The 16839-nt window shown below is 38.0% G+C and overlaps 3 protein-coding genes and 1 long non-coding RNA gene across 4 annotated transcripts; 3 read left to right on the top strand and 1 right to left on the bottom strand.

Moving 5' to 3' along the window:
* LOC104701320 (transmembrane protein 230-like) lies at nucleotides 147-1648 on the bottom strand. Its single transcript, XM_010416975.2, has 2 exons — nucleotides 1312-1648; nucleotides 147-517 (listed from the first exon to the last, which is right to left on the bottom strand). The coding sequence occupies exons 1-2, from the start codon at nucleotides 1499-1501 to the stop codon at nucleotides 396-398; spliced, it is 312 nt and encodes a 103-aa protein (XP_010415277.1). The 5' UTR covers nucleotides 1502-1648; the 3' UTR covers nucleotides 147-395.
* On the top strand, nucleotides 1646-2227 carry LOC109126094. The gene is made up of 2 exons (XR_002033147.1): nucleotides 1646-1918; nucleotides 2029-2227. It is a non-coding gene; the product is annotated as an uncharacterized LOC109126094 (long non-coding RNA).
* Nucleotides 2341-3813, top strand: LOC104710704. The gene has a single exon (XM_010427342.1). The coding sequence runs from the start codon at nucleotides 2341-2343 to the stop codon at nucleotides 3811-3813; it is 1473 nt and encodes a 490-aa protein (XP_010425644.1).
* On the top strand, nucleotides 14303-15277 carry LOC109128812 (uncharacterized mitochondrial protein AtMg00810-like). Its single transcript, XM_019235870.1, has one exon. It carries the CDS (start codon nucleotides 14303-14305, stop codon nucleotides 15275-15277), a length of 975 nt encoding a protein of 324 aa, XP_019091415.1.

Below are 16839 nucleotides of genomic sequence, written 5' to 3'. Positions count from 1 at the left end.
TTGGTTTGCATTTTGACTTCTACAATGTTTACAGTAACACAACTTTTGCCAAACTTGTTTTTAAGTAAAATCATCGATTATCTTCTTCATTTTTTTTTTTTTTTTTGAAAATTGTTAACTTCTGGTTTGAAGTTTGAACTTTGAAATAAACACACCAATTACATCACCTGTGATTAGCTTAGTCTATACGTTACAAGGATGTTTATCAAAGAGTTATGATCTAACATAGAGAATGAGAAACCAAAAAGAGATACATATCAAACATAGGTCATTCGAGTAATGTAAAATCACAAAAGAGAATAATTAAGTCACTAGTTTTAAGCAATATAAAATCTTCCCTTCGGAAACAACCTATACATTGAGTGTAAGAGAGGACAGACGCCGATTCATAAGTCTTAAACGGATGGTATGTTTGAGAAGGAGAAACCTTTATATCCTTTGTATGCGTAATATGCAATCCGTGTATAGTAAAACCCCGGGATAAACAGAAGACATCCGAGTACAATGAAGAAAATCCCTGTTTCAACACCAAAAAAAGGAGTGAGTTTTCAGTAATCATTAGTTTGAATAGTTTTCTCGAAATACAAAAATTGAAAGGCTGTGTCCTGTTTTACGTTCTAAACCCCACTTGGTGTAGAGTGTTTTGTTTAAAAAGATGGAAGTGAGAAAGAACCCCAAGGGCAATAATTTACATAGAAACGATCAGTTGTGGAAGTGACAATGAGAATGAGAAACAAGTGATTGTCTCCTCTAGCACTGGTAAAGAAAATATAACCTATTCTATTATACTAAGAATCTGATGCAGATGCTTTTGTTTAACATAGCAGTGAGTAGATGTGTAAAATGAACAATTAAGAAGTTTCAGGCAACCAGAGAAGATCAGTAATTTCAGTATATATTGCAAAGATGAGATCAAAGGAATAAACTTTATCGATTTCCACAAAAATCTGACTCTCTGAAACTAACTAAACCAATGTGGAAATTATCAGAGAGAGCAACCAAATCTAATGCCTCTGGTGATTTGTTTGATCGAGAGAGATCCACATGTTTCACTAATTGATCCCTAGAAAACCTTACAAATAGAGACCAAAACCAAGTCCAACAACACTAAGCAGTTTCCTAAAAAGTTTTCAAACTAATCCTTAAATCTCCCCAAACTAGGTTTCTTCAGGAAACTAACAAAGTCTACACACAAGCAAGCAGCAGGACTACCAAATCATCCAGGTTACTTACTAATTTCCTCAATCTAAGCTAATCAAGAACACAGAGAAGCGCAAAATTAGTAACAATTGATTAATCAAGGAACCGTACCGTGACCTCGATCACCACCAACTCGGTTATAAGCCATGAAGAAACCAGAGACAATTCCCAGGGTTCCGAAGACGAGAAGAGCCACCGCGAGTGAGATCTCTTTCACCGGTGGTCGATTACTGACGGTATACGAAGTCCCAATCATTAGGTCTTCGTCCGATATCGAGAACGCATGGTCGACGTATGCCATCGACGAATAAGCCTCCGAGTCAAGTTCGCCGGAATACGATTAGAACCAAAACGACGTCGATTTTAAGATATCTTTTTGGTCGCGAGAGAAGAAGAAAGCTGTGAAGACGACGAAATCAAACTCTTTTTTTTTTTTTTGCTTCCTTTATGAGTGAGTTAATGAAGAAGAAGACGGAGGTATTATAGATTGTTTCATTAATCAAAGAAACCAAGTCTTGCCGTTTTTGCTATTAACTTGAAAACTACGTGTCGTTTATTTTTGTTATTAAAACGAAAGAACGGCAGAACGTCCGAAGTTATAACAAAACCTTAAACCTCGTTTGTCCAAAAAAAGTGAAGATTAACATTGAAATCGAAGCGAGAGAGAAATCGAAATCGAAGGCCAAAGATGATGAGGAGATTGAGCTCGATTGCAAAGGTCATACCTTTAATTTTCTGATTTCTCTGTTTGGCTTCTTCGTTTTGAGTTGACTGAACATATATTATATGTGAAATCACTCTCTTGGGTTTATTTTCCTTTGAATGCAGGTTTTGGTAGCTGTACCACTGGGACTTGTTATTGTATTGGAGAGTGTTTGGTTATATCGGTTTATAACCGATTATCTTACTAAAGCATATTCCTGGAATCTTCCTCTGTTCTTATCTTACCTGTAACAAGCTCCGACTCTTTACTTCGTGACTAGTTGTAGATACTCCTTGATTTGCTATTCTAGTTTGATCTCTCTTATATATATGTATGTAACTCACAAAAATCAATAGACAGAAATTTATCGGCATCCCGGTGCTGTGATCTCGCATCCGCTTCTGAAAGGGACGAACTACGACGAGTGGGAATGTGGCATGAGAACAGCGTTGACATCTCGAAAGAATTTTGGCTTCTTAGATGGGACAATTGAACGACCACAAGCAGACTCACCTGATTTGGAGGATTGGTGGACAATCCAAGCTCTACTCGTATCTTGGATTAAGATGACCACTGATCCAGTGCTACATACAACAATCTCTCACTGTGATGTAGCAAAAGATCTTTGGGATTACTTGAAAAAGTGGTTTGCTGTGATGAATGGGTCAAGAATTCAGCAAATCAAAGCTGAACTGGCTTGTTGCAAGCAAAGAGGGCTAGCGATTGAAGCCTATTATGGAAAACTAAACCGTATCTGGGACAGTCTTGCTGCTTATCGTCCGATCAAGACATGTCGATGTGGTCTTTGCACTTGTGATCTTGGTGCTGCACATGAGGCGGATCGTGAAGAGGACAAAGTTCATCAGTTCTTATGTGGGCTTGATGATCCTTACAAGGCAGTTCGTTCCAGTCTTGTAGCAAGGGTTCCGGTGCAACCTTTGGAGGAGGTGTACAACATTGTACGCCAAGAAGAGGATCTTAGCGTAAGTGGAGAAGAGAGACATGAGGTGATATCTTTTGCGGTAAACACCAAACCAAGATTTCGTCTTGAGGATAAAGAGAAAAATGTGTTGTGCAAGTTATGCAATCGATCGGGTCATGTTGCTGATAATTGCTTTGCTGTCATCGGTTATCCAGAATGGTGGGGAGATCGCCCTAATAGCAGATCACTCCAAGGAAAAGGACATGGTGGTGCAAATTCTAGTGGAGGAAGAGGCAGGGGAAACCATGTCACTTATGCAAACCGTGTGGTTGTCCCTGCTATCGAACAAGCTACTCAAGAACAAGTGAATCATGTGATTACTGATCAAGATCGGGATGGGGTAAACGGCTTGAATGATCAACAATGGAGAGCTTTGAAGAGCATCCTCAATGCCGGGAAGGAGAACACCACAGAAAAAGTCTCTGGTAAGTCATCCTTTCCTTCTTGGATAATGGATTCAGGTGCTTCTCATCATTTGACAGGACGTTTTGAGACTTTGTCAAATGTTAGAGACATGCCACCTGTGTTGATAATCATGGCTGATGGAAGAGAACAAGTTTCTCTTAAAGAAGGCTCTATACGACTTGGTTCAAACCTCATTTTGAAATCGGTTTATTATGTGGAAAAGTTGCAATCTGATTTGATTTTCGTTGCTCAGCTCATGGATGAGAATAGATGTGTAGTACAGCTAGCTGACACATTTCTTGTGGTCCAGGACCGAGCTTCCAGGATGGTGATTGGAGCTGGTAATAGAGTAGGAGGGACTTTCCACTTTTGCAGTATAGAGACTGTTGCTGCTGTCACGACTAATGAGGAGAAGGAGTATGAGATGTGGCACAATAGGATGGGTCATCCTTCTGCAAAAATAGTAGGACTGCTCCCTTGTTTTTCAAATTCTACTTCTGTTTCTAGTATGAATAAGGTGTGAAGTTTGTCTCCGCGCAAAGCAGACCAGAGTTTCTTTTCCAATAAGTTTGAATAAAACTACAAAGATTTTTGAGTTAATTCATGTTCACTTATGGGGACCATATCTTGTTCCTTCACACAATGGTGCACGCTACTTTCTCACAGTCGTAGATGACTTCTCAAGAGGGGTCTGGTTGTATTTGTTGAATGACAAAGGTGGAGCTACAGGTAGACTACGAGACTTTTTGCACTCACCAAGAGACAATTTGAAACACCAGTTAAGACGATCAGAAGTGATAACAGATCGGAATTCTTAGCATTGACAACATTCTTTCAGCAACAAGGGGTAATCTATGAAACCTCATGTGTCGGAATTCCTCAACAAAACGGAAGGGTTGAGAGAAAACACAGACACATTCTAAATGTGGCCAGAGCCTTACGGTTTCAAGCCAATTTACCGTTGGAGTTTTGGGGAGAATGCGTTCTCACAGCTGGTTATCTAATTAATCGAACACCAAGTTCAGTTCTGGGTAATGTAACTCCATTTGAGATGCTCTATAACAAGGTTCCGACATATGAACATATCAGGGTGTTTTGTAGCCTTTTCTTCGCTTATAACCTGACTCGCGGAGGAGACAAATTTGCTTCGAGAAGTCGCCGATGTATCTTCGTTGGGTATCCCTGATATATCATGGTTTTTGTGGTTTTTAACCATGATATAAGGAGGCTTTTTGAGTCTTTTGATTTGTTTTCTAGGATGTTTTTGAGTCTTTGCAGGTTTTCTAGGACTTTGACATAGAAGGATCAAAGTGGAGCAATTTGGATGATTTTGGAGCATTTTTACAGAAGGAAAAGAACTTGGAGTCGGATCAGAGTAGCAGCATCGACCAACACCGAAGGAGCATCGGTCGACACCCTCTTCAGGCGATGAAGAATCACAAATTTGGAAGTTTTACAAAGCTTCCCGAAGTTTTCCATATTTGCAACACAAGTCTCTGACGTGTTTTAGGACATATATATAGTGTTTTTGGGTTTTAGAAAACCCGGAAATTTTATTCAAGCAAGTTTTATGTTTCTGCAACCTTGTGAGATTTTGAGAGCTTTTGGGAGAGAGATCTGAACTACTTTGAGAGAAGAATTCCTAAACTCCTTCCTTACTCTTTTAATCTCAATTGCTTATTATTCAGAATTATGTTTTGTTTTTCATTGAATATGTCTGAGTAGTTTGCTTGTTAGGTTCAGGGTTTTTCAGAGAGATTTTATGATTTATTAGATCTGTTTATTTAGGACTCATTATCTTTTTATATCTTCATCATAGGTTGTTCTTAATGCTAGATTTTTGATTAGCCATCTGGATTTAGATCTTAGGATTATTGATTGATATAAGAATATAATTGATTTTCCTGATAAAACCTTTTGATGAGCACAATTACTTCTTGCAAAGAGATTTGATTTAGTATTTTTGTGAACAATCTAAACTTGTTTTTAAAGCTGATTTTTAACCTAGAATTTTTCAAAGAGATTTGGATTTTCTGGTTTTAAATTTAAATAATATTTGCAGTGATAACTGATTTATTTTACAAAAGTGTTTAGAGTTCTAAATCTGATTTTTAATTGCTTGAATCCTAATTAAATTATTGATTTAATATTTTGTAATTTCCTAAGAAATTTCCTGGACCAACTTTTTTTATCTTCTGAATTTACAACAGTTTTATTTAATATTTTGTATTGTTTTTCTTTATTTAAATCAACTTGTTTAGCTTAATTATAAAACTCTTTAATTTATTGTTTAGACTTGAGTCTTTATGAAATTCGACCTCTAAATATTACAGTGACCTCTTAGTTTGAGAAAGTAGCTATAGGATAAATTTGAGCATATCGATCCCTACCGAAAAAGGGATGGCGAGTTTATGATTTGGAAACGAGGGAATTTTTCGTCTCCCGTGACGTGGTGTTTACGGAGTCGAAGATTCCTTTCTCGCCGAACACAAAATTCCCACTCCTGAATGATGACGATGAAGACCAAATTTTATGGGCTCCAATTTCAGAAGGTATAATTGATGAAGATGATGGGCCTCGAGGCCCAACTACTGCCACACATCCGATTGTTTCACTTCGAGTTACACCAAGCCCAGCAAGGGAACCCACTGTTACGACCCAAGAAGACAATCAGATGGATCCACAAATAACTAACCCGATACGACATCATGGTCAATCGTCTTCTTCAAACACAAATCCGATTTCCCAGCTTCCTGAAACTAACGAGCTCCGGCTAGGAAAGGGTCAACGCCAGAAAACTCAATCGGTCAAATTAAAAGACTATGTCGTCGATAAGGGCAAGCAACAACAAAAGGAATCCTACAATACTGCTCATCCGATTAGCAAACAGGATACAACACGTCGGTTTTCGGAAACACATGTTGCTTATGTTGTTGCAGTTATCTCAACGGTTGAACCTAAGTCTTACAAGCAAGCCATGGAAGATGAGAGGTGGCGAAATGCAGTGGGATCCGAATATGGTGCTTTACAAGATTTACATACTTGGGATGTCATGGATTTGACTCCAGAGAAAAGAGCAATTGGTAGTCATTGGGTGTTCAAGGTGAAATTCCAATCTGATGGTTCAATTGAACGCTATAAGGCGCGCCTGGTAGCCATGGGTAATAGACAGATCGAGGGAGAGGACTATGGAGAAACTATCTGTCCTGTCGCCAAAATGGGAACGGTACGTCTCTTTCTCGATACCGCGGCTAAATATGGGTGGGTAGTACATCAGTTGGATGTGCACAATGCGTTTTTACATGGGGATTTAGAAGAAGAAGAAGTGTATATGCGTTTGCCACCTGGTTACCAGTTAGAGGATAAGAACAAAGTATTTAAGCTGCGCAAATCTTTGTATGGTTTAAAACAAGCAGCTTTGTTGGATTATGGCTTTGAACAGGCTTTAGGCGACTACTCCTTGTTCACTTACGAGGAAGGGTCGGTTAGATTGCATATCTTAATATATGTTGATGATTTGATAATCACAGGCAGTTCAGAAAAAGCTACTAACGAGTTCAAAGAGTACTTGGCTTCCTGTTTTCGAATGAAGGATTTGGGACCACTAAGGTATTTCTTGGGTATCCAAGTTGCAATAAATGAGTCTGGTTTTTATCTGTGCCAAAGGAAGTACGCTCTTGATATCCTGGCAGAAACTGGTTTGCTTGGTGCTAAACCTGTGGAGTTTCCTTTAGAACAGAATCACAAGCTGCATTTCTCAAATTCAGCACTACTCTCCGATCCAACTTCATATGGCAGACTCCTAGGAAGATTGATCTACTTGGGTGTAACACGCCCGGATTTGGCTTACTCCGTTCATGTTCGCCCAGTTTATGAAAGAACCACGTGAGGATCATTGGCTTGCGGCACTTAGGGTGGTGAAGTACTTAAAATCAGATCCTGGTCAAGGTATATTATTGAGATCGCATAAAAATTTCCAAGTAACAGGATGGTGTGACTCCGATTGGTCCCGGTGTCCAATGTCTCGCAGATCCGTTACAGGTTATTTTGTTCAGTTGGGTGATTCTCCGGTCTCGTGGAAAGCTAGGAAACAAAAGACAGTGAGCCGTTCTTCGGCAGAGGCCGAATACAGAGCAATGGCTGACTTGGTACAGGAATTGATATGGCTCAAGAGAATGTTAGGTACGTTCGGCATTCTTCATGATCAACCGATGAAAGTTGGTCATGAAGAATGACCATCCAAATCCGGTGTTCCAGCAAATCGGCCATCCAAATCGCAACAAATCCGGTGTTCCACGAGCGCACAAAACATATTGAGAATGATTGCCACTTTGTTCGCGATGAGGTTGTTAGACGCAATATTCAGTTACAGCATGTGGATACAACGTTGCAGCTTGCTGATATACTTACGAAACCAATCGGCCGCAATCTGTACGCACCAGCTTGGTTATACCGGTTTATAACCGGTTATCTTACTAAAGCATATTCGTGGAATCTTCCTCTGCTCTTATCTCAGCTGTAACAAGCTCCGCAACAGAAGCTCTTTACTTCACAACTAGTTGTAGATACTCCTTGATTTGCTATTCTAGTTTGATATTTCTTATATATATGTATGTAACTCACAAAGATCAATAGACAGAAATTTATCAGCATCTGTTTATTTTCATACTGGATATAGAATCGGTATGTGGTTCGTTGTAGAGATGATTTTATTATTATATGTTTATATTTCTTCTTTGTCTAACTTGATTTGTTTTGTTTGCTCACAGCTTCTGCGATCAGTGATGAGGGTGCACAAGAGATTATACGATAGGAAAAGGTAACAAAATGCAGAATCAGTTTTTGATTTCTTTTTTTTGCATATAGTTTCTTTTTAATAAGTTTTTCCTCTTTCATATTTGCAGTCCGTTATCTCTCATCAGGAAGAGACCTTGGAAAGCATTAGGAAAATTCAGGAGAAGTTGAAAGAGTTGGAGGAATTGAAACAACAACAATCTCAAAGAAGCGAATGAAATCGGCCTCAAAGTGGTGTTACTAAAGTCATCGTTGATAAATCAGTAGTAGTAAAACTAATTAAGTCTTTTTCTTTTGGGATTTGTAATAAAAGAAGAAAAAATCCCATTACTCTAATTTTGTTTTAGATGAATCTTTTAAGATTGGAATGCAATATGTCTTATGTCTTGCCTGAATCTTTAAGATTGTAATGCATAAAAATCTTATGATTAATCTTTAAGATTTGTAATGCAACGTCTTTTGTACTTGCTGAATCTTTTAAGATTGAAATCAGTTGGATGTGTTTTGGAAACACTCACTTTGGAATACAGTATCAGATCAAGTGGAAAGCTCTTACTTTCAGACTGTTGTGACTCCAGGAACTGATTGAAGTATACGTAGTGGTTTTATCAAGTTGTTAAGTTTTTTAAGTTTACTTTGAATCTGTCAAGTTGTAGGAGAGTCATCCATTGATAACAAAGTAGTTGAAAAAGTAGGAGGTAGTGCTAAGTTGTTAGTCTACTATATATTCCTTTTCCTGTAACTCCTTTGATTAATATGAAGCTTTCAGCATTTTTGGTTCTGAGAAAACTTTCTTATTCACAAAGATAACAAAGTGGTATCACAGCCATTGATACTAAACCTGAGAGAAAATGAGTGACAAGGATGCGATGGTGTTACCAAAGTTTGATGGAGATTACGAGCATTGGGCAATGCTCATGGAGAACCTAATCAAGTCCAAGCAGTGGTGGGATCTGATTGAAACCGGAATACCCAGTCAAGAGAGAGGAACTGTTATGTCAGGAGCACAGAGGTCTGAGTTGCAGGAGAAGATCGCAGAGAAGATTGTCACCGATCACAAGGTGAAGAACTATCTCTTCGCCTCAATTGACAAAACGATCTTAAAATCGATTCTCAAGAAGGACACATCAAAGGAGCTGTGAGATTCGATGAAGAAGAAATACAAAGGAAAAGACAGAGTGCAGAGTGCACAACTGCAGAGACTAAGGAGGTCCTTTGAGGTTCTTGAAATGGAGAAACAATAGAAGACTACTTCTCAAGAGTAATGGAGGTGGCTAATGACATGCGCAACCTTGGAGAAGATATGCCCTACTTCAAGATCGTCGAGAAGATTCTCAGAACATTAGCTGAGAAATTCACATACATAGTATGTGCGATTGAGGAGTCCAAAGACATCAGGAGTATGATTGTCGATGGCTTTCAGAGTTCTTTGAGGGTTCATGAGCAAAACATGGTGAGGAATGATGGAGAGGAGAGAGCTCTAAAAGTTGAAGGGCAATGGAGATCAAGCAATGTCAGAGGTAAGGGAGGATCACTACAAGAAAACAAGCTGTTTGTGACCCCCAAAAGAGTCTTAAAATGGTCGCAAAACAGTCATTTGCGACTAATACGAGACTATCTAAGTTGATCGCTAAAAAACGGTCGCAAAATATAACTGTCGCAATATGGTGGCATATTTGCGACTCTTTTAAGACTGATGAATATGGTCGTATAAAAGCAACGGTTTAGAGACACACAATAACAGTCGTATATTTTGAAAAAATGGTCACGATACTGTCACATATTTGCGACTCTTTTAAGACTAATATATGGTCGTCGAGTCGTATATAACGACATTTTAATGAAAAACTAAAAAAAAAAACAAATTTAATTTTATTAGATCAATCAAAAATAATTAAATTAAAAGTATTATTTATTTCTTAAATTCATTATAAACAGTAAATATAATATCAACATTTCATTTTTATATTTGAAGATTATAAATTACAAAATAATTATGTAGAAAAAAAATTACAAGGTCTATTTTATTAAATCAACTAATAAAATAAAATAAAATACATATGATGTTGTGGTTGGCCGGTGAAAAGCTTAGTCTCCGGCGAGTTTATGGAGGAACGAGACGGTGGAGGAAAAAGCGAGTGAGAAGAGGATTGTGGCGGCAGAGAGAAGATGCAGCGGTTGAAGATCTAGATGAACGGCAGAAGCTTCGAGTTGTGTTGGTGGTAACCGACGGCGGAAGCTTCAAGACGCGGTGGTGGTGAACGGCGTAAGCTTCGAGATCTGTTGGTGATGAACGACGACGAAAGCTTTCACATCTGGTAGACTGAAGCTTCAAGATGCAGTGGTGGTGAACGGTCAAAGGTGTGGCCGAAGGTGCAGATCTGGTAGACTAAAGCTTCAAGATGCAGATGTGGTTAACGGTAGTTTCAAAATTTGGGGAAGAAGATGAGAGAAGAATTGTTGAGAAGGAGAAGAGGAATCGTTGAGAAGAGAAGGTGAGAGATTCAATTGTTTGAAGAAAGAGAAGAAGACGAGAAGGGGAAATAGAAGGAGAAGATTTGGTCCGTTAGATCTAAATCTATCAACGGTGGATATTAAAACAACACTACAATCCTTGTCTTCTTAGATTAGCCAATGAGAAGCTTCAATTTTTTACGTCAATAAAATCCAAATAATTTTGTATAAACATTATTTTTATTTCATTTTGATTAAAATAAATGGAACCAATAATTATAATGATAATCTAATTTTTATTATTTTTATTTTTTTTTTTAGGAATTGGGGTTTAGGATTTGAAAATGATTAGATCAGATTTAGATACATATAAGGTTGAGAAAAACAAAGAATACATATAAAACTAAACATGTAAATGAATCTGAAAAATGTGAAATTTGAAACTAAAAATATTGAGAGTGGGTAAACAGTCTTAAAGTAGTAGCTAAATCATGTGTTAGCCGCAAATTCTTCAGGTGTTAGTCACAATAACGTCGCAAATATGTCGCTAAAAGGTAGCAGAAGAGTGACATATTGACGTAGTCCTAACAGCGTGGCTAATTAGTCGCATATTGTGCCGTTTTTGAGACTACCTAATATACATCACAAAATAAAAATCTTGAAGTCTACACATTATGAACAAAACTGTTTATATAAATCACTCAGGAGCTCTCATAGTAGTAATATAATGTACATGTAATAGTAAGATTTAGTAAAACATTGCTTTCATCACTTAGTTTTCAAATTTTTTTTCATTGCAACACATTCTCATAAAAGAACATGTAACCCTTAAGATAGATTTGGAACTTATGGATGTTTAGTTTATAATCATTGAAATTTAAGACTTTTGAGAAAGTTATTATTGATAATGTCGAGCAAAACAAAGAATAAACATAAAACTAAACATGTAAATAAATCTAAAATGTGTAATTTCAAATTAACAATATCTAAAGTGGGTAAACAGTCCTAAAAGAGTAGCTAAATCAGGTGTTAGTCGCAAATTCTTCAGGTAATTGTCGCAATTTCGTCGCAAATTGTGACCTCTATGTTTCTAAATCAGGGTAAAAATGAAGTTGCAAATAAGTCCTCAATATGCGACGTTTTTGTGACTATCATTACCGACTAATTAATGAGTCACATAGTAGTCGCAATTTGTGACCGGTGTGCGACCAATATATATTTGTCGAAAATTAGTCCTAATGTTGTCGCTAAGTAGAGACTCTTTTGTGACTTATATCTTTCATTGTTAATAACCGACGTTTTTCTCTCCAATTATTTTGTAGTCGTTGAATCGTCACAAAGTAGTCTTATAAGAGTCACTCTATTTTGCGACCAAAAAAATAGTCACAAACTGGAGTCCCAAATTACATGTTTTCTTGTAGTGGATATCCAACTAGAGGAAGAGGAAGAAGTGGATATCAAGGAAGAGGTTGTGGCAATGCTAACAAGGATCATGTAGAATGCTTCAAATGTCACAAGATGGGACACTACAAGTCAGAGTGTCCATAGTGGAACAGAGATGCAAATTATGTAGAGCTGGAAGAAGATCTGCTGTTGATGGCACAATTAGAAGAAATCAAGAATGATGAGGAGCAAGTCTGGTTCCTTGATTCAGGTTGTAGTAATCACATGTGTGGTTCCAGGGAGTGGTTCATCGAGCTAGATGACACCTTTAAAAGAACAGTGAAGCTAGGGGACGACAGAAAGATGTCTGTAGACGGAAAAGGGAAGTTGTGACTTGAAATCAATGGGAGGATTCAAGTAATCTCTGACGTCTATCTTGTGCCGGGACTGAAGAATAATCTTCTCAGTGTGGGGCAGCTGCAGGAGAAAGGATTAAGAGTCATAATTGAAGATGGAGAATGTGTAGTGTGGCACAATGTCAAAAAACCGGATGTTCATAATATTTGCCATTGTTAAAGAAGCTAAGAGAGCATAAGAGAGTCGGTGCCTACAAGTGATGGAGAAGACAAATGACTTGTGGCATAGGAGATATGGTCATCTCAGTAAGGGAATCTTGAGGATTCTTGCTGAGAGAGACATGGTGATTAGGATATTAAAGCTGAGTGAAGAAGCAGAGGAAGCTGTTTGTGACATCTGCATGAGAGGAAAGCAAAATATAGAAAGCATCCCAAAGAAGAGTGTGTGGAGATCAACTCGGGGGCTCCAGCTAGTTCACACGGACATATGTGGACCCATTACTCCACCATCTGAAAGTGGAAAAAGGTACATCATCAATTTCATAGATGATTATAGTAGAAAGTGTTGGACTTACTTCCTAGCAGAAAAATCAGAAGCATTTAGGGTGTTTAAGGAGTTCAAAGTTGCAGTAGAAAGAGAATTGGAACAATTGTTGGTGTGTCTACGCTCTGACAGAGGAGGAGAATTTAAGTCTAAGGAGTTTGACGAGTACTGCAAAGGACTTGGTATCAAACGACAACTCACAGCCGCCTATACGCCTCAACAGAACGGAATTGCATAGAGAAAAAACAGAACGGTCATGAACATGACAAGATGCATGATGCTAGAAGCAAGTGTTCCAAGACGGTTTTGGCCAGAAGCTGTTCAATATGCTGTATACATATTGAACAGGACTCCATTAAAAGCTTTAAACGAGGTCACACCAGAGGAGAAGTGGAGCAACCTGAAACCGTCAGTTACACATCTCAGAGTGTTTGGGAGCATTGCATATGCACTTGTACCATATGAAAAAAGAATCAAACTTGATGAGAAGAGTATCAAGTGTGTGTTCTATGGAATTAGCAAGGAATCAAAGGCATATCGATTATACAATCCATCAACAAAGAAAATGGTAACAAGTAGAGATGTCCAGTTTGATGAAAATAGAAGCTGGAACTGGGAAGAAAAGCAAGAGGAGGAAGAGCTTCAATGGGATGATTCAGATGCTGAGCCTGCAGAAAAATAGACGGTTGCAGAAGAAGAAAACCGAGTGATAGAGGAAGAAACTGTTGTCGAAGAGGCAGCTCAACCCAGTTCAGAAGCTTCTCATATTGGCGAAGGAGAAGCCTAGGTACCTGTGAGAGAACGATCCAAGAGACTGGTAAAGAGACCAGTGTGATTCAAAGATTATGACACTAGAGATGCATGATTTATAGTAGAAGAAAATGAAGGAGAAATCAGTGCAATGTTCATAACAGCAGAAGATCCTACAACATTTGATGAGGCAGTACAAGAGGAAGTGTGGAGAGTAGCAATGGAAAAGGAGATTGCTTCCATTGAAGAGAATAACACTTGGGAGTTGGTTAATCTGCCTGAAGGAGCAAAAAAAGATTGGAGTAAAGTGGGTGTTCAAAACAAAGCTCAATGAGAACGGTGAAGTTGAAAAATTCAAAGCAAGGTTAGTAGCAAAAGGATATCATCAGAAAGAGGGAATTGATTTTCATGAAGTGTTTGCACCAGTTGCTAGGTGGGACACCATAAGGGTGATATTAGGAGTGGCAGTAGAAAAAGGTTGGTCTGTCTACCAATTAGATGTTAAGAGCGTTTTCCTACAGGGTGAATTGCAGGAAGAAGTCTTTGTAGAGCAACCAAGAGGGTTTGAGGTCAGAAATGAAGCAGAAAAGGTTTACAGATTGAGAAAAAGAATTGTATGGGTTGAAACAAGCTCCAAGAGCTTGGTACAGTCGCATCGAAGGATATTTTCTGCGAGAAGGCTTTGAGAAGTGCTACTGTGAGAACACATTATTCATGAAAAAAGAAGAGGGATGCTACTTGGTGTGGTAAGTCTTTATGTCGATGATCTCATCTACACAGGAAACTCAACAGTGATGCTGGAAGAGTTTAAAGTCTCCATGATGAGTGAGTTCTCTATGACTGATCTGGGCAAGATGAAGTACTTTCTGGGAGTGGAGGTTGTTCAGGATGAGAAAGGCATCTTCATAAGTCAAAAGAAATATGCAGAAGAAACACTAAGGAAATATGGAATGGAGGAGTGTAATGCTGTTAAAAATCCGATGGTACCGGGCAACAAGTTGTCAAGAGAAGGAGCTGGAGAAGAGGTGAATCCAACAACATTTAAGCAACTCGTTAGGAGTCTGAGGTACCTCACTGCTACTAGGCCTGATTTAATTTATTCAGTGAATTTGGTCAGTAGATATATGGAGAGACCAAATGAGCAACATATGGCGACTGCAAAGAGGATCTTGAGGTATGTTCAGGGAACTCGAGATTTTGGAATTCAATACAAGTACGGTGGAGAGCAGAAACTGGTCGGGTATGTAGACAGTGACTATGCAGGGGATGTGGATGATTTCAAAAGCACTTTTGAATATGTGTTTATGCTGGGTGGAGGTGCAGTTTCGTGGGTCTCAAAGAAGCAACCGATTGTCACTCTATCTACGACTGAAGCAGAGTTTGTTTCTGTAGCTTATGGAGCTTGTCATGCAGTATGGCTCAGGAACATTATGGCTGAAATTGGTTCTGAACAAAAGGAAGGTACTACTATGTTCTGCGATAACAGTTCTGCAATCAAACTGTCTAAGAATCCTGTGCTACATGGGAGAAGCAAGCACATTCATGTCAGGTTTCATTACTTAAGAGAATTGGTGAACGATGGAGTGATTCAGCTCGACTACTGCAGTACACATGATCAGATATCAGACATAATGACAAAGGCAGTAAAGCTAGAAGCATTTGAGAAACTCAAGAACAGGATGGGTGTTGGCGCAAAGGAAGTATAAACTGAAAGGAGACTTTCAGTTTAGGGGAGGAAATGAAGTATAAGTAGTGGTTTTATCAAGTTCTTAAGTGTTTTAAGTTTAATTTGAATTGGTCAAGTTGTAGGAGAGTGTCATCCATTGAAAACGGAGTAGTTGAATAAGTTGCACCTTTTTTAGGAGGTAGTGCTAAGTTGTTAGTCTACTATATATTCCTTTTCCTGTAACTCCTTCGATTAATATGAAGCTTTCAGCATTTTTGGTTCTGAGAAAACTTTCTTATTCACAAAGATAACACTGATGATGTTCAAAGTAAACAATGAGGTCTCTTCTATGCTTGTAACTTGTGAGTGTTCATTTATTTGTTAAAACTGAAGTTAGTTAATTAGAGTCCCAAATCTTGGATAACTGAATCAAACACGTTGGGTTGGATCATCAAAAGCTGATTTTTATCCTCCCTTGTGCAGGAAAGTGTTAATAAGATTGCATTTTCTCAACTTATCTCTGTGTTCTGAATATTCATCAGCGGTTATTCATTTATTGTGTGTGTTGGTTGATGATTCTCTAGGATTTCAGACATGGATTGTTATGGCGTTTGATGTATTTGCGTGCGAGTTGCAACATGACATTTACCCACAAGACTGTTCTCATGCTAGCTGGTCATATACTCATATTGTAATGCTTTGGTGATTGATGCATTGCCACCATGAATTATACTTTAAATAGAGTTATCGGTTACAAAGATCATGAAGGTGCCTGCAGTAGGTTTCACGAACTTGTGTAAATAAAACCATCTCTAAGTTCATCCATTACAAGTCTTATCTTCACCGTGATGTAGAGCCAGATAATGTTTGTATTTTGCAAATCAAGTCGTATTTCTTCATGAACTCTAAGTTGGAATTTTTTTTATCAAAGTCTATAAAGATAATAATGAGTCTGTATGTCGTAAGCTAACATTAATGAAAGAGGAAGACAATAATAATGATCAAAAACTAAAAAGTTGGTTTTAAGGGATAAAAAACTAAATCCATGGGAACAAAAAATTGTCAAATATAATTTATACGACCACCGAGTAAAGAGAGCCACAGCTTCGACACGGATCTGAATCGGGCGAGAGATTTCGCCGGAAGTCTGGAGAGGATCTCCACCATGGGTTTAACAGTAAGGGTTGTTGTGTAGTTCTCGGGATGGTCTACGTTACTTGAAGGACACCGCGACGGTTGTGAATCTTCCTCCATGACGTAAAGTTAATCAAGGCTTAGCAATATAGAACCAACCATAAATATATATATATATATATATATATATAACACAATCACTTTTTTATTTAATTTCCAGAAAGAAGCCAAGAAAATTACCTTTTCTATGATAAAAAAGAAAACAAAATAGGAAAGTTTACTTTGACAACAAAGATTAGGAAAGTTTCACTGTAATTTCCTGGCCAACATTTTTACCATATTTATAAAATATTATTATATAAAGTTGGATTTTCGAAATTAGCCATTAAGAAGATCATGACACATGTTAAGTATACCGATAAGATGTTGACATGTGTCAAAAATTATTATTTTTCAAAACAGTTAATT

Source organism: Camelina sativa, chromosome 1 (assembly GCF_000633955.1).
Source record: "Camelina sativa cultivar DH55 chromosome 1, Cs, whole genome shotgun sequence".
Classification (NCBI taxonomy): domain Eukaryota; kingdom Viridiplantae; phylum Streptophyta; class Magnoliopsida; order Brassicales; family Brassicaceae; genus Camelina; species Camelina sativa.
Note: the sequence above shows the minus strand (reverse complement) of the source record. Positions and strands in the feature narration are given on the sequence as shown.

Excerpts from the sequence above, each read along its gene's own strand:
- LOC104710704 (XM_010427342.1), top strand. The coding sequence starts at position 2,341 with ATGAGAACAGCGTTGACATCTCGAAAGAATTTTGGCTTCTTAGATGGG.
- LOC104701320 (XM_010416975.2), bottom strand. The coding sequence starts at position 1,501 with ATGGCATACGTCGACCATGCGTTCTCGATATCGGACGAAGACCTAATG. Across the intron at positions 518-1,311 it reads TGGTGGTGATCGAGGTCACG|GGATTTTCTTCATTGTACTC; the intron begins GTACGGTTCCTT and ends GTGTTGAAACAG.
- LOC109128812 (XM_019235870.1), top strand. The coding sequence starts at position 14,303 with ATGCTACTTGGTGTGGTAAGTCTTTATGTCGATGATCTCATCTACACA.